The following is a 23,162-nucleotide window of genomic DNA, read 5'->3' as shown; positions in this document are numbered from 1 at the left end:
ACAGAAGATCTGACAACTCATTTCCAAATATTTTGCGCTTTTATTCAAAAAGAAGTAATAAAATAAAATTGGAGCTAGGCTAGCCAACTTGTTAGCTTATACTTAGACATAAATTTACACAAGTTTTTTTTATTTTTATAAAGGGAAACTTAAATTAGAGAGAGGTGCCACGGTGGCAACCCGAGTTTACAGAGTTGAACGTAAGGGCGAGCGAGGCCTCTGGTGGAACACACTCCACCCAAAATCTACCATTCTCAACCCTATGCCCGAGATTTTCCAAGGCATTGGCCATAAAATTGGCTCCGTAAAAACATGCCTGAACCTAATAAACTCAAAATTACAACTAAGTAATTTGATGTCTTAAAAGACCTTCATAAGTCTCCAAGGAGGATGACAAACTCCATTCGCAATGTCTATATATAACGAGTTTTGAATCACCCTCCACTTCGATCTTCAACACACCTTTCTTCTTGGCGCACAGTAAACTATTTCTAAGCGTCAACGCTTCAGCAAGAGGAACATTGCCAGTACCAAAGTTAAAGGCAGCAGAAACAAGAGGTTTTCCATCACATATCTTAAAACAAAAGGTACATAAATTCCCAAAAGTTCGACGAATTCTTTACCAATGATATAATCAGGGTTATGTTATACTAGAAAAACTACACTTGGTTATCATAGTTATCATTTTGTTAGAGTGGATTACCGCAGATCATGGGTTTACCAGTTGTAGTAGTTCAACATCAAGTTCTAGAGGATTGCCTATTTGTTTTGTTTTAGTTTCGTTACATCCAGAATTACAAAAATTTACAGTTATTGTACTTAATCCTCTGCTCGGATCCCGACGTAGTTAGTACAACATGGCCCAAGCAAAGAACACACTTCTGCCTTAAAATTTTGCTGGTGAGAAACTGATGCACGAATTGACCCAGCTAAACTTTGTCAACATAATAACCAGAAGCCATTATCAAATGAATGCTTGCAATTAGAGGCCACCTCCTATGTCTCATTACTTGTTGGCCGACCCAGGTGAAAATGACTAATGCCAAACACCAAATGACACCAATGAAAACAATGGACCCCTAAAATTGGTTGAGGTTACCGACCCTCACCTCCAAATCTGTTTGTCTTCTGAGGCCGGCTGATATAACTTAGCTGTAAAACTTGCTAAACCTTCCAAGATCACTTGCATTTAGACGTTTAGTTAATTCTAGATGCAACAAGAAGTTTGAAAAACTGGCTCTCACCATGTTCCCTTTGAGGTGGGATCCAACTAGTTTTGACAAATTCTAAGCAAAATGCCTACTATATTGTGACAAGGTGAAATTCTTTTCCTTTTTTTTTTCTTTCTAAATTCATCTTCGTATCGGTTAAAAATGCGCTTTTGTTTCCTTCGTTTAGTGCCTGGATCGAGGATGAACTATATTGGCTATCCGATGTACTATGAAATTGTAGCTTTAGTGTCGAGCAACATTTACCCTCTGAGGATTGGTAGCTCTAATGGTAGCGATAGATGGTATTGACATGCATGCCTTACCTTATGCTCAAAGTCAAAATAATTGTCTCTACTTATTGTACAATATGCAAATTAGTCTATGCTTAAACTAGATAAAAATGTCGCCATTATTCTCAATGGATTAGTTTATTTTCTATTGAAGATCATTGGCCAACAACTCTACACAAAGAGAATATTTCAACTCGGCATAGCTAATAAAGGAAGAACGACTTTGCACTTTGTTAGTAGGGGAACCACCTAAGTTCCTAAATATCTCTAGCTAACCTATACTTTCTTGTTGCCCTTCTTCTCTCACCACAATCTCCTTCCAATGGAGGACTTCAATGCTTGGCTCTCCTTCCCAATCCATGAGAATCTCAACCATGATCTCGCTATTCGAAGGTTCTGTCCAGCAAGACTTGAGCAAGAACAAGGTGGAGGAGAGTGGGAGGAGATACTAAATGAGATTGAGTTTTGTTCACCCTCTTATGATTCAACCACCACTCCTTGCTTGCCTGCTTCTGAAGTTGATGAGTTTGTTGACAGCATCATCAACATGGATCACTGCAAGGATGTCAACGACGATTATCATCAATCCCTGGAGAAACAACAAAGTAGTTTTGATTACTTCCAAGATGGCATGCAGACATTTTCAATGGAGGATGATTTGTATGGAGATGTCATGATGATGATGGAAGGAGATGATCAGATGGAGATGTGTGGCACAGTTGAGGATTTTGGAGTTGTAGATGATCAAACTAGTATGGTGCCTAGTATTGAAGAGGTAAGCCATGGTGTGGACCAAGGGCTTCACTTGGTGCACATGTTACTGGCTTGTGCTGAAGCTGTGGGGTGCAGGGACACAAGGCTTGCAGAATCATTGCTCACCCAAATCTGGGCTTCGGTTAGTCCTTTCGGCGATTCCTTGCAGAGAGTATCATACTGCTTCGCAATGGGGTTGAAGTCAAGGCTCTCTCTTCTTCAAAATGTGAATTTAAATGGTACATTCAACAATGACACTATGGATGTGTCGATGATCGCTAGGGAGGAGAAACTGGAGGCTTTTCAACTCCTTTACCAGACAACTCCCTACATAGCTTTCGGATTCATGGTTGCAAATGAAGCTATATGTCAAGCAGCGCAAGGGAAGGAGAGCTTGCATATCATTGATTTGGGAATGGAGCACACTCTTCAATGGCCATCCTTGTTAAGAACCCTTGCATCAAGACCCGAAGGCCCGCCTAAGAAACTCCGAATCACAGGACTTGTTGAAGATGATAATGTCTTCGAGCTTGAAGCTGGGATGAGAGTTCTGGTGGAGGAAGCTAGCTCACTTGGGATACCAATGGAATTCAACATGATCTCGGAGCCGGTAAAACCATCACTTCTAACTAAAGAGAATCTAGACTTGAGAGAAGGGGAAGCATTATGTGTCAATAGCATAATGCACCTACATAGGTATGTCAGAGAGAGTAGAGGGTCTTTGAAGGCAATCCTCCAAGCATTGAAGAAACTAAGTCCTAGTGTGCTTACATTAGTAGAACAAGATGCAAACCACAACGGGCCATTTTTTCTTGGAAGATTCCTCGAGTCTCTTCACTTTTATTCTGCAATTTTCGACTCACTTGAGGTGAGTCTGCCTCGAAACAGCCCTCAGAGGACGAAGATAGAGAGACTTCACTTTGCAGATGAAATTAGGAACATTGTTGCCTTTGAGGGATTAAATAGGGTTGAGAGGCATGAAAGGGCAGACCAATGGAGAAGGCAACTAGGCAGAGCTGGGTTTCAAGTTATGGGATTGAAATGTACAAGTCAAGCTAGGATGATGCTATCTGTTTATGGCTGTGATGGGTACAGTTTGGCTAGTGAGAAGGGTTGTCTCCTCCTTGGGTGGAAGGGAAGACCCATAATGTTGGCAGCTGCATGGCAAGTGAACAATGCCTCTTCCTCTTAGCCTCCTCCATGATATAATTTGCAGTTGATTTGGATTCGGTTAGTCCATTAGTCAAATCATTTTTATCGCCTGGAAAGTAATAAGGTGGGTAATCTTGTGATCAGGGAACCCAATGATACTACAAATTTTGTTTACCAAAAGATTTTCAGTGCTACTAACAGGTTCCTTGCTTTCTTTGTTACTAACATTGGAGCTTCAGTTAATGTAGATATATTTAGTTCTGTTTGCTATTTACCTAGTAGCCAAGGTGAAGTTTGATTTCAAAGTCTCCTACATTAACCTCCAACACTTCTCCAACCGTACACCATGGAGCCTTGACACTAAAACTTCTCAATGCTTACTTGCTTTCCAGTAGAGAAGGTGTAAATAGGTTGGGTAAGAGACATAAAAACCTCCAATATTCAGTAAACTAAACTAAACCGACTAGTCTATCTAGTTCTTGAAAGATCATGATCTCATGTGTAATGTTTTAATACCAAAGCTCTTTGGAGGGACTCTTCATAGCCAACTTAGATTAGCAATCAGATGTAGTAAAAATCTGAACAGTGGCACCCATAGAAAATAAAAAGTTAGACCTTAGAAACCAGGTAGGATAGAAACTGTACAAACTAAACACCGAGTATGCATTCTCTTTTGGTATCCAAAACATTATACTACAATTTTGAAATTTCAGCAGCAAAACAAAAAATGAATGAAAGTAACAAAGGAGCCTCTAGCATTCCGAAAATAGTGGAAACCATGTATCTTTGCTCCGAATATGATGTAGTGCACACTACCTATGAGTCAATAATTGAATGAATAAACGTACCAAATCAACAACTCATGCAAAAGTGACACAATTAACTGTTCAGTTTTCATTTAGATGCCTTGTGACCCTGTGCTTTGGTTTGGCTAGCGGCTCTAGTCATAACTCGTAAGCAACTAGCAATTTCTGTGAATGATGGCCTCGCAGCAGGATTAGGAGCCCAACACTGCTCCATAAGCGTCCTCCACTCTGGATCACAGTAACTTGGAATGGTGGGTCTCAATGTGTTGTTCACAATACCGCCTGCATACATTGAAAATGTTCAACATAAGAAAATGGGTAACAGCAGATCAGTATTATACATTTATACACTGTAACAGAGTGCTACTGAACAACAATACAAACGGCAATCGGGGCATGATAATCATGAGCTATACATCAGTTCTAAAAGGTGCTACACTATTGGCATGCAAGCCCAAGCCAAACCAGCCATAGAGAGAGTAGATTACCTATAATCGCTCCATAGTGCATGTTGGCATATGGTTCCTCTCCGGTAAGAATCTCCCACAAGACAATACCAAAGGAGAAAATATCCACCTATACAACAAGGATCAAAAGTCAACCAGGGTAGTATCGAAGTCTTTAAATCCGCATATGTATCCCTAATTTCTCATATCAAACAAAAGTCTGTTCCTATACTTCTCAATATGCTACAAGAAACAGAACAAGATATCAAAAACTAAAAAGATAAGGGGAAAAACAAACAACGATGACAACTTCATTAAGATACAGAAGGTGTGGACAAGTTCACAGGAAAAAGCAACAAAAAGAAAATCAACGTAAATCTACATCAGAAAAGTTGGCCTAAAACAGAACCTGACCAAAAGCAGATCCCTGCATTTCCAATTATTTGTTTTTAATTAGTTAAGAACTACAAACAACTAAATGGAGGAGCCTCTAGGGAAAATACTTGGTGAGTTGTAGCAGAACCCTTCATATAATTACCAAGTATTGATATGCGTCTTCCAGTCACATGGGCAATACAAATCTACAATCATGTTATTTGCAGACTTCCTTGAAACTAAACGGGATTAATTGGTACACCCTCATTTGCTTATTGATTATCCATTTTCGATTTGATTGTAATTAAAACTGTAGAAGGAAGCTTACCTTTTCGGAGACCTTAGTGCTGCTTCCATTCAGCAACTCTGGGGCCATCCATGGTAATGTTCCCCGCACACCACCAGAAACCAGCGTATTTCGCTTGATTTTTGAAAGCCCAAAGTCACCGACCTGGTAAAAAATGCATATCATGGTAAGCAAACGTATGAGAACATAATCATTTCTAAGAGTAAATTTTATGATGATCACCTTGCAAATTGGCCGTTGAGGATCTTTTAGGTTCACAAGCAAGTTGTCACACTTCAGGTCAAAATGCACAATGTTCTTTGAGTGCAAATATTCCATTCCAAATGCTGCATCCATGGCAATTATTAATCGCTTGCGACGATCAAGATACCTGCATGAGTTTAGAAAACAGCGTAAATGAAAGAAATAACTGCTTCCATTAAGAACCCCTGAACAGTTGCATACAGATTAACTCCACAAGAATATCGAAGAATGAAGATTCTTTTATGATGAGTAGAGTTTTGAGAATAGGTGTGATGATCTGAAAGTATGAATAAAGTAGAAGCGTAGTGAACAGTATTAATGGATTATTACCTATCTTTTCGAAGCAAGACATGCCTAAGAGAACCATCAACCATGTACTCAGTTACAGTGGCTAGTGTTCCCCCTGGCCCATCTTGCACTACACCATAAAATGCCACCACATTTGGATGGTGAAGCTTTGAAAGAATGTCAGCTTCCCGCCAGAACTCAACAGACTGACAATGGAGTAATAAAAACCATTATGGCATTGAAAAGGAATACTAATACATGTCACATAGCAACGTAATAGAGAGACTATTTCCTCCAGTTGCTTTAAATAAATGTGAGTTTTCTCACACAATTCACAAAACGGAAGGAACGGGTACCAGTCTCTCTTGCTCTGATGATCTCCCAGTGAAGCAGCTCTTATTTAGCCTTTTAATGGCAACATCACTCCCCCTCCATTTTCCATGATACACAGTCCCAAAGGTGCCAGAACCCAATTCCTTCATCTGTTCTAGATCTTCATTCTTTATCAACTATTATGTGCATGAAAGAAAAAACAAATTAATTAAACAAATGTGAGGTGGAAAGTCTATAATGGCCTGGCAAGTGTTTCTATACATATAAACTAGAACGAATGACCAAGTAGCTGGAGAACCAATGATTTAACAACAAAAGCCAGCTCCATAAACAATTTATATTCCACATAGGGATGAATTACATGTGCATGCAACCATGCGTACATGTACTTACACAATTTGGTAGGTTCCTTTTCTTTAGGGGTGAGCATAGAATTACATGTAAGCTTTCTTTTTCGGCAACCGTAGTCCATCCTTTTATGAACTTAGCTATAAATTTTGCTTTCCTATTAATGGTTTCATTGACATTTGTGTCATATATTCTGAATTCCACTAACGAGGTATTGCCAACACAAACGAGCCACCACAAACGTACATAGATACATAAATGGATATGTATATCCTTCTTCTATAAATCAATCATAGGTATTTAACCAAGTTCTATCAGGTTAATTAAAATGAGAAGGAGCGTACCTGCAAGGTACTGATGTCAAACTCTCCCAGTGAAGGATTTAATGGAGGTAAACCAGCGGTTCTACTTGTAGACTTTCCTTGCTACATTAAATTTATTGGAACAATGTTAGCATACAAATGATTTGTTAAAGAAAAATGAGAGCAGATCAAATGATTACCTCATAATCAGACTGTGGAACTCTTAGGTTTTCCATCATGGCCTCAAACTGCATACTTTCAGTTTCCTTCAGTTGCTGATGATCATAATTAGCTTTAGGCAATCCAGTTTCCCTGCTAATATCTTCTGCAAAATTAGGCTGAGAATTCATATGGGCCATTGGAACTCCATCTGTTGGTAAAGGCGTACGATGATACGATTTACTATCGTCTTCCTCAACATTTCTAATTGCAGAAGGAAAACCAAGATCCTGGTCCATAAGAGAAACATCTTGTTGATCAGCCCCTTCTTGAGCCAACTTTTGGAAATATGACCACCGCTTAGGATCATGATTTTCCATTTTAAAGCTCAAACCAACTCCATCCTTCTGCAGTAAACCAACATCAGGGGAGCCTTCAGAAAGTATTGCCTTGGAGAATATATCAGACAGGAAATCACGAGGAAATCGTTCTTCGATATCAATAATTATGTCTCCCTGCACTGGAGTAGATGTACCAACTTGTGCATGGCCCATATTGTCAGCAGTATTTGGATCCTTGCCAGTAGACTCGTCCTGATTAAGCTCTGAATGATTAGATGCAGGAACCTCATGGTGCTTCATAGAAGGTATCTGACTTACAGTTGGACAATCTGATACAGCTTCTGCAATGTCGTCAGTGACAAGTTTCTTATGGCTACCTTTCAGGCAGTTTGCATCTTGGTCAGATTTAAGGATCCTATCCCTGTTTGTGAACTCTTTAGTATCCGCAGGGTTTAGCAATGCTGGCTTTAATTCACCATCTGCATCTTGCAAAAGCTTAGCATTCATCTCACAAATTGAATCAGCAAACTCTTTGTACTTCTGAAGTTGGGCAAGTCCATCATCAACAGATTGAGCATCCACATATACAGTTGAGGAGGATTGTTGTTCAGTCCGGGGAGGAAGATTTGCATGATCATGCAATTTCTTAACTCCTGTAATTGGATCCTGGTGGGTGATATCAGAGCGTGAATGAGATACGAGAAACTGAGGACCATGCGAATCATCAGATTTCGACGATCGATTCAGCAACTCTGCTTGCTCCCTGGGAATTCTTTCCGAGTAGTAAATTCTCTGAGGCTGCACAGGTGGCTCAAGGTACCCCAAATCAATCTCATTGGACATTGATTCAGCATAGGTAGGAGCAAATGCATTGTTAGATGTGGACAGATGATCCACTTCACTAGGATTGTGAACCAGCATCCCGGAATCAATTGATGAAGCAACATTTTCAGGTTCCTGGTACTTCCTTTCATCTTTTGATGCTTCTTCAACAGGAGGATAGTTCATCAAATTACCATCATACAGCGGTTTGGGGACAGATTGCTCTTTCCTTGAGGGGCGAAGTTTTTCAGGGTCACTCTCTTGCTGAAAGGAACCATCATGTAATGGCTGTACCTCCTTCATTGGCATCTCAAAGTTACGCTCTCTCGAGCCACTGGTCTGCCCCTCAATTGAACCTCCTCCTCCATTCATTATACCATGAATCCCATGATGTGGCACTGAAGTAGGAGTGTCTCCAAAATGGGATTGACTTGGAAAGGCATGGCCATTCTGCAATGGGTCCTGCACATTTTGTCCATAATGCATAACGTGTCCATGTTGAAAATGAGGATAAGCTTCATAGGCATGTGAAGAGCTTGGCAGAATAGGTTCAGAAGATTGAGCAGCTGTTGCTGAAATGATTTTTCCAGTCAAAACTGGAGCACCTAACCCTATTGAGTCTTTCACAACACTACTTGTTCCCTTCTGAATATTGAGTCTATTCGTCTCATCTAATTGATTAGCTACCGAGCTTGTCAACCCATGTATGGTCGAGCTTTTTCTTGATCCCAGGTCCATGCCATTGACAGCAACAACATACTGAACCTCAGAGTCGCCATCCACAGTGTGCAGACCAAAATGATCCTCCAAATCACTGATGGAGAAAAAGAACATTCTAAGCTTGTGCGGCCCCTCTTTATCTTCTATTTCATTACATTCCTCCATCATATTCTGCAGATCCTCATCACAAGATACAGAAACCAAGGCATCAAGCTCCTCTCCTGGAAGCTGATACTTAATTACATGCAATTGGTTATAAATTGATAAGGCTTTATGTATAAGCTCCTGCCAGGTAATGTCCTTTCTAATACGGATAATGCGTGTATCACCTCCAACATACCTGAGCTTCCCATCACTTGGACGGGGCAAAATTTTACCACCAAAGCTACAAAGAACCTTCATTAACATTGATGTGCTATCAGAGGCTCCAGATAAGGTATATCCATGAACACGACTACTTCCATAGCCTGATGAAACTCGCGGTACTGATTGAACTGATCCATAGTTATTTCTGCCATCATGTAAAGATGAGCTGTTTCTCTCAAACTGGTTTGGACCTCTTTCAGGTATAGCAACCATTGAAGCATCTGAACCACTTTCAAAACCTCTGATTCCTAACATTCCTTTTAGTTCAACATAGTCAGTAACATAACTTGGATCACCCACAGCATTTGGGTGCAAAGGCTTCCTGGGGTTCACTCGATCAAGCATAAATTCAAGAGAAAACTCCTCACCTGTTATGGAATAATTATGTACAGGTTTAATTTCTGAAGTATTAAGGTTATGAGACCTCATATCAGAATGCATACTGCTCAGAGAGTTTGGCATATATTGCTGGGATGAAGGATGAAATTCCTCCCTTCCAGGTTCCATGGAATTGTACTGCTGTCTATGCGTCCTTGATGTTCAGTCATAAAATTGCTTGAATTTGTCTCTCAGCTTGATTGTGCTCAACCAACCCCACTAACAAAAACTCCTAGGAGGTGCTGATACACGTCTGAAAGAGGAAACAAATGAGAGGATGAGAAGCTGTGATATTGTCCACTTAATAAGGAAGTAGAAAGTAAACAGAAACACATAAACACACAAACACATCTTCTAATGTGTTACCACGTGTTTTGGCAATAGAGTCATTGTCATGCAATGATATACATCTTTCATCAATAAATGCTTACAGTGTCAGGACGTATTTTGCTTGCATCTACACATCTTAGTAATTCACAATGATATAACCCCATTGTTCCCATAATTTCCAGCACGCTCATAACTCTTATTACTTTGACCATAAGCCTCAGAGGCATACTTCTTTTTAGCACTAATACGGAGCATTGAATCGAAATCATATGTTTTCCTTCTTTTTAAGTATACATACGCAAATTTCCCAAAATCAAAATAAATTATTTATACTCTTGCTAAACAGTACTTAATTTTCTACTGCTAAATTTCAAGACAAGTTTTACAGGATCCCACCGAGAGATTACCTATTTACATGTTTAACATTATCACTCTTTGAAAGCCTGTTCCTCTGCCTCCCTTACAATCCACAATTTATTCGCTTTTTCTCATATAACATGCTTTTCTCACATGTTTGAGTAAGTAAATAAATAGATTACACAGTACTAATAAATTAAAGAGATTGAATCTTCAACTGCCCAGTAGCAGTTCTGAATGCCAATCATTTCAGAAGCAGGTTCAACAAATTCTTATAATGGGCACCCTAGTGTCTCTGTTTTATAATTTTCAATCCCAAATTTAAGACCAAAGCTAAAGCACTACTATTCCAAAGCAAAATCCAAGTAAAAGGAAAGAGAGAAGTCAGAGAACATACCATCTCCTATCGGACTAACTCAATACAGAACCACTACCACCAAACTACATAATTTCCACATAAAATCAAATTTTTTACTATCCTTCTTCTCACTTGGATTGACAAAAAAAATTCTTGACCAATTTAGTAGTCAGAAACCAGTTGAATCTTCAACTGAATAACTGAACTTCAACTCTATATTCAGTTCCATCAAATATAATGCACAACACACAAACACATAAGAGAAATCCAACTCAACAAAAACAAGTTAAGCCCTAATTTGACACAATCCACACCCATCCCAGATCAAAATCAGATAAACCCAGAATCAATTGCAGCCGGATCAAACCCAATAGCAAGAAATTGAAACCCATGTACCTGATTGATTCAAAGACCAAAGCTTTTTTGCCTAAGAAGCTATCCCAATACGTCTTTTGCTTCAAAAACAAGGGTCGGGTGCACCAGCCACCACTGCTTTATGGAATGAAGAAAAAGGAGGAGTCTTTGCTCAAAATCCACATTTAAACAAAAAAAAGTCCCTCACTTTCTTGCACTTTCGATTGTAAAGTCTGGATTTTGGGGCTGTCTTCGAAGACAATGAACTAAACGAAGTGACTGCTCATAACTCACAGATTCTTTCTTTCCTTTTCTTGGTGTTTTATTTCCTGCAAAATGACAAGTCAAGTGAGTGAGACACATATGGTACTCCCAGATTACCCCTATTGGTTTTTGATTTTACTTAGGTTGCCATTGTTGACAAGTTCTAGGTGGAGATTTGATCATGAGAGTGAAGTGTAGACTATGGGATTCACCACATGTCTTGTGGTGAACTCTCAAGATGTGTGTACAAGATTTAGCCATATGCATGATAATCAAATGTTTTTTAAGTGTTTCTTTTGCTTATGGGAATCGACCCTTTACCTACAAAGCATATATGTTTTCCATCATCTTTAGAGGCGCTATGACACTCTTTGATCTTTGTATCATGTACTACTATTTAAGTACAAATCAGGCTATTGATTCATTCTCAAAAAAAAAAAACAAGGCTATGAATGTAGTTTTCATTGATGAAGTACTAATTTGATTGCGAATCACATAACCTCCACGTGACATTAAATTTCTAGGTGTCTTATATCACACATCCTCCATGGTTTTTCTCCATAATTTGATTTAATCTTCAAAACTAAGTAAAGAGAGATCCATGAATTATGTGGATTTTCAATACTGGTCTGACTTTAAACATATCTTTATAAATTATGGTCGGTCTCTGTATGATTGTATGTGGAACAACTGATGATCAAAGAACTTGGAATTAGCCTTGGACGGTCTCATCCAATTAGATAATTTCAAAGAAAATGGTCGGTCCAAGTCTCTTTCTTACTGTTAGTTTTTTTTTTTTTTTTGTCATTTTTCTTATGGTTTTATAGGTTTTAAACCAAGGTTGGAGATGTTTTTTTGGTGCATGTGGTGGCAGAATTGACAGCCTAACTCTTGAGTTTTCCTTTCAAGTTTGACGCTTGCATGAAGATCTTCTAAACTTAGCTGAGTGCTAAATTTGGGCCTTTTGTAACTTAATTTCTGGGCTGCCCACCTTCTTACTCAAAATCAAGCTCAAAAAGGTTCTTATGCAGTTCTACCAATATAGCAGATTCTATTGTTTTTGAAAGGACCTACACTTGATTAATCTAATTGAGCTGATATCTGGACTTTCAGAGAAAAAGCCATGTGCATGACATGGCAACATTAAACTCCAAAACGCATATCTGGATCAATGACAAACTCAATCATTTCCAAATGCTAGTCATTGATAATCTCTACCGTTTGAATCATGTCTTATTTGTATGGATTAAGGCAAAACCAAAGGACTACAACCAAGCAAGGAGTGCAAAGTATCTTATAATCCACACATTGACCCCAATAATTAACTTTCTTCGAGCACAGAAAGCTAACTAGTAAAAATCAAAGAAAGCTAGAACTAGCAAATATTATTCTCAGCCTAAAATATAAGATGAATAGGTAATTGCCTAATATCCAGTCTATCAACTAGCTAGGTTTATATTGCCTGCATATCCAGCTATACGTTCATTATTCTCAGATGAATAATGCTTTCTTTTGCCCTTTATTCTTGGTTGAGTTCACACTTCTAGCTTTGATTCTCTAGATCTATCACTAATCATAGCCCTGAAGGTTAAAACCTCATACTGTTTACTATGATTGAAATGTTGTTAGAGACCAATTATTGATTCAGGTTTGCAAGTTCAAGGCCATTTCTACATAAGTAGTACCACTAACATTTGTGGTATTGAAGGAACCTTCTTTCCTTGTCTCTTCTCCATCTCATTTATAAAAGATGGGCAGGCAGATCTGGATCTATGACAGATACCCTACAATCTGTCCAGGATATATTAGGATTTATGTAAAAGAAAAAAAAAGATTGAGATGATGTGTTTATATATGTACCATGTTTGTATTCTTCAATTTGATAGTATAGAAACAAAACTAGTATCTTGGAAGTCATTAGGTTTAATATTTTCAGTTCCATGGAAGATCTTAGTCTGAGTTAATAAAAGAGCAAAAAAAAATCTCTGTGAACTTTGTGGTATAGGCTGTATAGCACATAGATTACATAGTCAAGAACCTAGTTTCATGGCATGGCTTTTACTGTTACTTGGTCTATCCTCAGTTTTCAGAAGATCAAAAAACTTTTAATAAATTTTGGGAGAAAAACAATATAATCCTTTTGGGAAAGTACTTTCAGAGATTACATTGTTTTCAGTCTTTACTAAAAAAGAAAGCGTGTGATCAAACTTTGACATATGGAGCTGGAAAGTAGTTCACATACATAAAAAATGGTACCCTTAGCTGTTCACATTGACTAAGGTCTCGGAACATTTCAGGTTATACCTCAGTGAGGTTTCTATATATGCATGTACTTCCTTATTGTTTTGCAGTGAACCTTCTGAGGTTTGGAAACAAGAAACATGGTTAAGATTTTAGAACTACACAGAACTTCGGTGAAGCTGTTTGATTTGTGGAGTTTAATCTGTTTGGTAGCTTTTCCGATAGTTGAAGCAAGAGTTCGGCATTACAGATGGGATGTGAAGTATGAGTACAAATCTCCAGATTGCTTTCAGAAGCTGGTTATGACCATCAATGGAGGAACCCCAGGTCCAACAATATTGGCACAGCAGGGTGATACAATTGTAGTTGAGCTCAAGAATAGCTTGTTAACCGAGAATATAGCTATCCACTGGCATGGAATTCGACAGGTATCAGTACCTCTTAGACATGCTGCATTTTATATTTGTTGGCTTAATTGTTGCTCATTTCATTTCAGGTTAAATTTTAGTCATTCATTGTCTAACATGGTATCGGAGACTTGTTGTCTTGGATTTGAGATCAACCTACACTCCACATTCCCTACCTCTTTGTTGATTTTGTAATTAAACTGCATATGTTTCAATTTGACTGCATTAGTTGTCTAACTGTTCACCGTGCTGAGGATACCCTAAGTTTTTGGAATCTAGAAGTTGTCTCCCGATCACAAACACTGTATATCACTTGCAGATAGGAACACCTTGGAGTGATGGAACAGAAGGTGTGACTCAATGTCCTATCTTACCAGGAGATACCTTCACATACAAGTATGTTGTGGATAGGGTAAGTTTCAAGGAACTTTCCAATTAATAAGCCAATCTTCTATATTATCTCCTCAACCTCATCATCATAATATATTAGCCTCAATGACTCAGTGAGTATGTTCCTGGTTACAAACATTGCTTAATTTACAGTTCATCCATTGTTAAGTTTTGATTGGCTAAACTGTAGGCTGGGACATTTATGTACCATGGACATTATGGAATGCAAAGAGAAGCTGGGTTATATGGATCCATTATTGTATCACTTCCCAGTGGAGCTTCTGAGCCCTTTGCTTATGATTATGACAGAACCATTATCCTAAATGATTGGTTCCACAAAAGCACTTATGAGGAAGCTACTGGCCTGTCCTCCATTCCCTTTGTTTGGGTTGGGGAGCCTCAGGTAAATAAATCACTATACAATATTCATAGATTGAAATTATATATAGGAATACTTGGAGGTATATATGATAATATATCATAAACTTCTCTACTTTTTTCAGTCACTTCTGATTAATGGAAGAGGGAGATACAACTGCTATCTGCTAGCAAATCCAAGCCTGGGAGCCTGTAATGTGACAAATCCAGAGTGTCTACCCCATGTTGTGACAGTAATTCCTGGCAAAACATACCGATTAAGGATTGGTAGCTTGACTGCTTTATCAGCTCTCAGTTTTCAGATTGAGGTAACTTTCACCATACCAAGACTAATAATTTTCATTGTGTTAGCTTTCTACATTCCGAGTAGAGTAGTCAATTGTGCATAATTTTTTTTTCCCACTTTGGGGTCATTTCATTTTCACCTTAATCCTGAGATCATCTGGAAATCTGTAATTGACAGAAAGTTTTATACAGGGTCACAATTTTACTGTCGTTGAAGCTGATGGGCACTATGTGGAGCCATTTGTGACCAAAAACCTATTCCTTTACTCTGGTGAGACGTACTCTATCCTAGTAAAAGCAAACCAAGACCCATCAAGAAACTATTGGATGACTACAAGTGTAGTTGGCAGAGAACCTAAAACCCCAACTGGATTAGCAATCCTCAATTATTATCCTACCCATTTCAGGAAATCCCCTTCAACAGTTCCAACCACAGGCCCTGCTTGGAATGACACAGCACCAAGACTAGCTCAGAGTCTTGCTATCAAAGCCCTCCAAGGTACTATTCACACCCCTCCTCCCACTTCAGACAAAACCATTGTGCTTCTCAACACCCAAAACAAGATCGAAGGGCACGTCCGCTGGTCCTTGAACAATGTATCTTTCTCTATTCCACACACACCTTATTTGATAGCTTTGAAGGAGTTGTTGAATCTAAGCCATGTGTTTGAGCAAAAACCACCTCCAGAAAACTATGACTTCAACAACTATGATATATACAGTGTTGCCAAGAATGTGAATGCTACTTCAAGCAATGGCTTATACAGGTTGAAGTTCAATAGCACAGTGGATGTTGTACTGCAAAATGCCAACACGATGACTGCAAACAACAGTGAAATACATCCATGGCATCTCCATGGTCACGACTTTTGGGTGTTGGGATATGGAAAAGGAAAGTTCGACATTACAAAAGATGTGGCAAAATACAATCTTGTCAATCCGATCATGAAGAACACAGTGCCAGTACACCCTTATGGTTGGACTGCTTTGAGATTTCGAGCAGATAATCCTGGCGTTTGGGCATTTCATTGCCATATAGAGTCGCATTTCTACATGGGAATGGGAGTGGTTTTTGAATCTGGGGTGGAGAAGGTGGCAAAGCTGCCATCTTTTATCATGGGTTGTGGAGAAACTAAAAGCTATCATAGGCCATAGTGATGTTATTTTCTTTGACAATTTCACAACTCAGTTATTTCTACGGTTCAGTGATACATAGAAGGGATTTTGCTTCTGCATTGATGAGTTCTGAAGGTAACAATCAAATTACAACACCTTATTGAAGTGTACCCCTACTTTATATATGACTGTTTTATAAAGCAATTATGACAACCTATGTCAAATGCTGCAGAACTATCTGTTTCAAGAAAAACAGACCCCTTGACTACCTGGATCCCCGTATTTCTTTCCGAAAAAAGAAAAAAAAAAAAAGATCACAAAATTAGTTCTATACTCTATAGCACGATTCACTGGCAGCTTTCAGCCGATTCATTTTACTTCTCAAGAATGCTTTCCCTTGATATAGTACAGTGCAGCTCAAAGGATGAATATAAAATCAAAGTAGGCAGGGTGGCATTTGTCAGGTTACATGATGGTGCAGCTCCCTTGATCCCTATATAGGTAGGAGTAATTCATGAAGCATTAACAGAACTACAGAAGGTTCTAACTGTTTATATTATAAGGGAAATGCTGCTTACCTAGGATTCCGCTTTGTATCTTTTGTATCTTCGTAGTAGCTCAAGGCTTCCTCAAACTTGAGATACTCAGGACCTGTATCCTGAAGATTCACATTCTTTGGCCCTGAGATATAAGCCTGAATAACATACTGTGGAGGTTGTAACCTGTTTAGATCATCAAATTAGAGATAAAATGGTCAGCCATATCAAGTTTAAGGAAGATATTAATTCCCGTGGTAAATAAATATTGGATTGAACAGACTCACCTTCCTTCACATTCCAGTAACCATAATAAATAGGATGCACCAAAGTACATAGACACAAATGGCTTGGAAAGATCATCAGCAGAGCTAATTCTATATGCCCTAAAGCCCATCTCCCTACACTCGAACACATAAAAGTATGCAAAACTGGTGAGAGAGTATCAGAGTAATGAATTATATTCATTCATGACAGAAGTCATGTTAGTAGGGTATCAAATGGTTTAACCATTTTGACTAATAGTTTGATCTAATCCGAATCCAATATACCCCAAAATCTAAGTAGAAACAAACAACCATGATGAACCAAGAAACTTTTCTTTCACATTGAATTTTATGTACAGATGAATAATAAACTCTTCTGTGCATGTTCCTCTTTTAAAATTAAGAAATTCAACTCTGAGTATGGGAGTGACATACCTGTAAAGCCATACAGCTGTAGAATACTCGATTCCCATTATACCAGGACGTGGTCCAATGCCACTCAGGAATCGCATGCTTATGATCTCTGCTAGAGCACAAAGAACTGACTGTGCAACAAATATGGACCAGGTTAAGAATACTAGAAATGAAAACACTTGACTATAAGACAAAGATACGATAACTGCAGTTAACGATAAAGGCCAAGGAATGAAGGAAACTGAAAAGAAAGACATCTGAATGACATAGTTTCATGATCTCCCAGGCTTTCCTATATCTCAGGTGAACAGTACACATTGGAATAAGTAATGTAGCTAAATTGACAACAAAGTTTAATCAGATTGCTATTCCTAATTGTCATGTCCCAGTATATATCATTCCATGTTAATTTCGATGGATGTGATTGATGCAATGTCGAACTCATAAACAGTAAAGTTTAATCAGGCTGCTATTCCTATTGGTTATGTCCCATGTACAACACATTATATTATTCCTATTGGCTGCGATCCATAGGATACTATTGCTGAAATAAGTTTGAAAGGCTTATGAAAGATGCAGCAATGTGTTTGATCTAAACCTTGCATCTCGCATATGCCTTGCCGACTTGCAAAATCACTGTTCACTCTCCGGGTCTCAGGATAATTTTCTTCAGATTACATAGGTTCTAAAAGAGTATGCTAGCCATACAGAAATGTCTGATTCACAAAAACCGATACGGAAATCCACTGAATTAGAATCTTTGTGAGATCGTCAGAACTGTACCAAGGGTGTACATCACAACTTGAAGGGTATACTTACAACTTTAAGTGGCTTTGCACTGAAGTGCTTTATGAGTATGATTTCTGCCACAGCCTGCAATGAGTAGGTATCATTCAGGAGTTAGATTTGTTTTGATGAAACCATCATCCCTTAGATTTAAACCAATGACTGAGGTTATAATTAGGGAAATAGAAACTTTGATATCATGGTTGGAAACCAAGTTCAGATAGTTAATATTATCTTCTTCTTCTTCTTTTATTATATAAAGTTACACTAGAAAGGATGGAGGCTGATAAACTGTACGAGTACTAAAATTTATAAAGAGACTCTAAAAATTCATACCTTCAGTTCCATCCGAGAAAGATATGGTCTTTTCTTATCATCTTGGGAGAAGCGCACTTGTCCCTGTTTCTCTCCAGTTAGAGTCCACTCTTTAGAGACTACAGGATGATTCCACATGTCTTCCATGTCTTCTGGAGAAGCTACAGAGTCCCAATATGTGTACGTACCACCTGAAAGCTTTCTTGGCTTAGGAGTTAGTAATACTAACAGAACCAAAATAAATGAAACAGAATAAAATATCAGAAGAGAATTGGCAATCCCAGGATTTCAAACTTGAATAGATGAAGGAACACAAACAGGAAAACCTTAGATCCCACTTATCTAAACAAAACAGGGTTGAATTAACCGTCCATGCCAACTGCATTGGCCACCAACTCCACAGATGTCTCTTTGAAATGTTAATAACCGTATTTGTATATCAAGAAGATATTTATTGAAAGCTGATCTTTCTAAATCAATCTACTAGTAGAATATAAGTTTCTTAGACTGATTTCAATGGAGATGGCGGCTTCATTCGCTGGTTCACATCACTGGGGGTCAAAGAGAAGGGGAAGAAACAAAGACTAAATAATTCAAAGTTTGTAAGAAGGATAGGTCAACTAGCATACTTATCATGGGAAGCTTCACAGTTTTAGGTACAGAGAGGAAGATGTCTTTATAATATCCACTCAAACAGACAGGTAAAGAAAAGAAATACAAACAGAATCTAAGAAGATGAAAAAGATATTAACATAATAGTATTGAAAAATAATTACAATACAGAAATTGAAACATATGTAATGCCTAAAGTGGCTCAGCATTAATAATGAACTTGAGTATGTATTATAGCAAGTAGGATCCATGCTTCAGATATTCTAGAACAAAGTACTGAAAATAAATTGTAAAATTGCAATTTTGAGTGGCCATGAATGGCCCATTAAAAGAATTGAATATATTCTCACTGAAATTTTTCAGTCGGAGTTAAAGGGATTACAAAATTCCTATCATGAAGTTATTTCGATCTGGGGCATAAATATCCCACAAGAGTAACAAGCTCCTTCTGTAACTAGATAAAGAAGCAAGTTATGCAACCTGTGTTTTGTGATGAAGCAGACTTTTTAGCAAGGGCAAGAGAAGCAGAAACCTCTTCCACAGATTTACGACCTTCAAGACTTTTTCTGCGCAAAAAATGATAAACAATAATCACCTCTGGAACATATCTTCTATAGTTAAAAAAGTCATCTTTTAGTTCTCGAACCTTGGGAATTCAGAGAATAAACAGCATATTCCGGAGATTAATGAAACATCAATGGCTCATGTCAGTGAAAAACTTAGTATTCCACTAAAACAAGTGGGGAGTGATGGTCAGTTGGTCACAAGTAATAATAACCTACAGAACAATAACTAACTCATATATCTTTTGTCTAGACTACTTAGATAAGAAGTTATTACAGAAGGGGATCTGATCAATATATCTGTATGCATAGAAGACTAGAATTATAAATATCCAGACTTTAGTTTGAAACTCAGATTCTGATGCATATCTGCTAACAATCTCATTCTCAGGCCATATACCAAAAGCAATTTTCCACTACTTTATTGTGGTTGGAAAATTTCCCCTTAAATTAACCTTAACGATATCATGAAGTACTTTTATGAAAAATGCTCAAATGTTCGAGAATATACTGATGGAGAACAGATAACAACCTGGATGGAAGAGATTCTTTGACGGAAAGATACCGTTGCCAATACTTCAAAGTTGATTTGTGAGTTGCCTTTTTGGTACCTCCTTTATATGCCCTAACTACAAATTCTTCACTCCTTTCTCTGCAAACAAAGACTCCAGCGTCAATCTCGCATTATAACCAATAATGGTAATCAGTTTAGTAATTAACAATATCTAAAGACTTGTCCGAAACCATCAGATGATGGATCTCACCAGTCTTCATATGAGGCACAAAACAACCAGACAAAAAAGAAACCATGTTAACTCTATAATTAGTAACTTACTTCTGGTCAAAGCTTGATAACCAAATTAGATAAGCAGCACCAAAATATATATTTTCAAAAGGCCGGAACAGGAGACTATCATTCCCTTTCAATTGATAAGCCCCGTAACCCTTCTCACTGCAACCAACAATAATTTTAGTCCAATAATAACATAGAAGGTCGGCAAAGTGTCCTCAAAAATGAAATAAGTGCATATGATAGATACCTAGCCAGCCAATCAGCAGTTTTTGGTAAAATTTGCATGATCCCTAGGTGAGTGGCCTTAGCTTTTTTGTCATACCGCTGAGCAAGGGGCTGTCTATCACTTTCAAGTTCAGCAATAGCACAAATCATTTCCTGCAACAGAATACGATTCAAATTTTGGATTCAAAGTGCAATTTCAGTGCAGGCACTTCTCAACTGAACATTTAAGGTACAATCACAGAAACTTGCAAATTTATTATATAGCAATTCCTTTAGGTAAGACAAATAGCTGCATCAAAAATGCTTAATTTGGGGAAAACAGGGACAATAAGACATAAAAGACAGATGAATTTTCCAAAAGGAACTATGTAATCCTTGAACATTGACTTGCTCGGTGTATAAGTTACATATGAACAGAACATTCCCATTTTCAGCATATAGAGTGAACTGGAAACCCAAAAGAAACCGGTACCCATGCTTCAAAATTTCCTATCCGATCTACATAAAACAGATTTCCAAAAATATTCCATAGAAAAATTATTGCTAAAGACCATTTACCTCTAGACTATTACTGTTTGGCAAGACAGGACAACTAAACATATCTGTAAATATCCTTTCTTAGAATTCTACAATTTAGTTCATGGTGAGTATGTGCAGGACATTGGTTATTTGGTCAGTTCCCCAGTATTAAAGAATCTGTCAAGTCTTGTATTTGCACACAAGGCAGATGACTCGTTTCTTCGCAGAGAGACAAGAGAGAGTCTGTTTATCCTAGGCGAGATGAGAAATATGTGTGATGTCACTCAACTCTGTTTATCAACACCGTAGTGGTCTGCCTATCTGTGTATATATCTATATGTCTAGAGATATTCATTTAGAGCACTGTTTAAGTAGGCTCTATGTCAAACTTAGCAACCTTGGAACCAATAACAGATTTCGATCAGTACCATGAATCATGTTCTCAATATGGGCTTTTGGGTGGCCATATCATCCATATAGACAGGGATGATCCAATAACCACTCCCCACCCCAGACATGAGACATCTCACTCCCACAATTAATGCTGTGTATGTATCTATGAATGTACGATCTATGTATCTGTGTGAATACACACACACACACACATCTCTGTGCGCACGCGTAATTCTCCAAATATCTCGTGCCCCGCTCCTCAAAAACATGCATGATAGACCAAATTCTACGAAATAAATCATTCCAAATTATGAAAAAAGAAGCGGAGTAAGTTTACTTATGAAAACATACAGCATCTATCTTTCCAGTAAAATGCCTGCGAACGATGATCTCAGCCACAGCCTGAAAAGCAACCATATGATGGAACTAAAGTTAACAAAAACTTAAACGATATTCAAAATATCTGCAAGTCACAATCAAAACATTTTGCTCTGTAGTCTTTTTAATCTATGTTAAAAAAAAAAATTAAAAAAAAAAGTAAATCACAGGATAGGTGCTAACAGTTATAGGAAATTTACAGGTATCTTAAAACTCAGTGAGATCCTAGATAATGTATAGCGGGCATCATGATGATGCTGCTAGATCTACTCATTAATTTTTTGAACCTGTAACCGGCTAGTTTAGAAACATCTTAGCTAAGCAGTCAGTTGAAAATTGCCCAGCCAGAGAAACTTTTTCTTTTATGATTGGAAATATAGTAACTATGATTTCCTTAAATGTAATTGCATTTGCTTCACCTTCATCTCTGTCTGTGTCAAATAAACCTGTCCATCAGGATCACGTGAGAGGTGAACTTTCTGCCCTTTGGTCTCTCCAGCATCTTCCCATTCAGCACTCACATTAGGAACATTCCACAGTGCTTGCATGTCCAAGGGGTCAATACATTCATTCCAATATTTAAAGCTGATAGCCATCCTTGCAATTTTTTCGTGATTCTTATCTCCACATCTGATAAACAACAAAAATATTGATTTGTCTATGCAGTGTTGCATCAAATGATGATATATGAATATTATAAGCAAAAATAAAATTATACAAATGCAATAATATAGTGTCCACCCCTTAGGGAAAGCATTTTCTGAGCTGAAAAATTAATTTGAGTGGCTAACTTTGATAAGCAGCAACACGCATAGTCCATTAAGTTCCAACATTTACTACCTTCTGCTCGATCGATATGCATAAATCTAAAGCAGACCAATATTAAACAGGGAAAACATAATCATCAAATCGAGAACATCTGCATTCCAGATTGTATCCCCTGCTGCAATTTCCAACATATCTTTACGGCCTTAAACCAATGATCCATTCCATTTCTTCATTACACTGGAATTTGAACCCTTTATCGAAAAAAGTTTCCAACTTGAGCTTGGTAACCCTCCCAAACCCAAACCAAATGAACCGATCTCATAAAAAGACTGCAAATTTTCACTATTGCATGAAATAAACAACCACACAAGTGAAACAACCATACAAAGCTGTTCTCTCAACAAAGAAGTAATGCCATTAACCATGTTTCAAACTTTCAATCCATTTCATCCCTAATCCCAAAAGGGTCCGAAA

General features: G+C 37.9%; 4 protein-coding genes across 4 annotated transcripts; 2 read left to right on the top strand and 2 right to left on the bottom strand.

The window, feature by feature from the left end:
• Nucleotides 1–1,823: 1,823 nt before the first annotated feature.
• Nucleotides 1,824–3,579, top strand: LOC101305207 (DELLA protein RGL1-like). Its single transcript, XM_004306517.1, has one exon. The coding sequence runs from the start codon at nucleotides 1,824–1,826 to the stop codon at nucleotides 3,444–3,446; it is 1,623 nt and encodes a 540-aa protein (XP_004306565.1). The 3' UTR covers nucleotides 3,447–3,579.
• Nucleotides 3,580–4,054: 475 nt separating this feature from the next.
• LOC101294311 lies at nucleotides 4,055–10,225 on the bottom strand. The gene is made up of 9 exons (XM_004308188.1): nucleotides 10,119–10,225; nucleotides 7,055–9,785; nucleotides 6,897–6,977; nucleotides 6,228–6,380; nucleotides 5,914–6,077; nucleotides 5,563–5,710; nucleotides 5,362–5,484; nucleotides 4,701–4,788; nucleotides 4,055–4,494 (listed from the first exon to the last, which is right to left on the bottom strand). Exons 1-9 carry the CDS (start codon nucleotides 10,223–10,225, stop codon nucleotides 4,301–4,303), a joined length of 3,789 nt encoding a protein of 1,262 aa, XP_004308236.1. The 3' UTR covers nucleotides 4,055–4,300.
• A 3,459-nt stretch (nucleotides 10,226–13,684) lies between these two features.
• On the top strand, nucleotides 13,685–16,213 carry LOC101304906 (L-ascorbate oxidase-like). The gene is made up of 5 exons (XM_004306516.1): nucleotides 13,685–13,972; nucleotides 14,271–14,363; nucleotides 14,532–14,744; nucleotides 14,845–15,027; nucleotides 15,197–16,213. Exons 1-5 carry the CDS (start codon nucleotides 13,685–13,687, stop codon nucleotides 16,157–16,159), a joined length of 1,740 nt encoding a protein of 579 aa, XP_004306564.1. The 3' UTR covers nucleotides 16,160–16,213.
• A 372-nt stretch (nucleotides 16,214–16,585) lies between these two features.
• LOC101294021 lies at nucleotides 16,586–22,516 on the bottom strand. The gene is made up of 12 exons (XM_004308187.1): nucleotides 22,340–22,516; nucleotides 21,894–21,944; nucleotides 20,653–20,783; nucleotides 20,448–20,564; nucleotides 20,145–20,264; nucleotides 19,530–19,615; nucleotides 18,459–18,661; nucleotides 18,156–18,209; nucleotides 17,358–17,467; nucleotides 16,944–17,057; nucleotides 16,699–16,842; nucleotides 16,586–16,613 (listed from the first exon to the last, which is right to left on the bottom strand). Exons 1-12 carry the CDS (start codon nucleotides 22,514–22,516, stop codon nucleotides 16,586–16,588), a joined length of 1,335 nt encoding a protein of 444 aa, XP_004308235.1.
• Nucleotides 22,517–23,162: the final 646 nt, after the last annotated feature.

This window comes from Fragaria vesca, linkage group LG7 (genome assembly GCF_000184155.1).
Source record: "Fragaria vesca subsp. vesca linkage group LG7, FraVesHawaii_1.0, whole genome shotgun sequence".
NCBI lineage: Eukaryota > Viridiplantae > Streptophyta > Magnoliopsida > Rosales > Rosaceae > Fragaria > Fragaria vesca.
The sequence above is the reverse complement of the archived record's forward strand: the minus strand, read 5'-3'. Positions and strand labels throughout refer to the sequence as shown.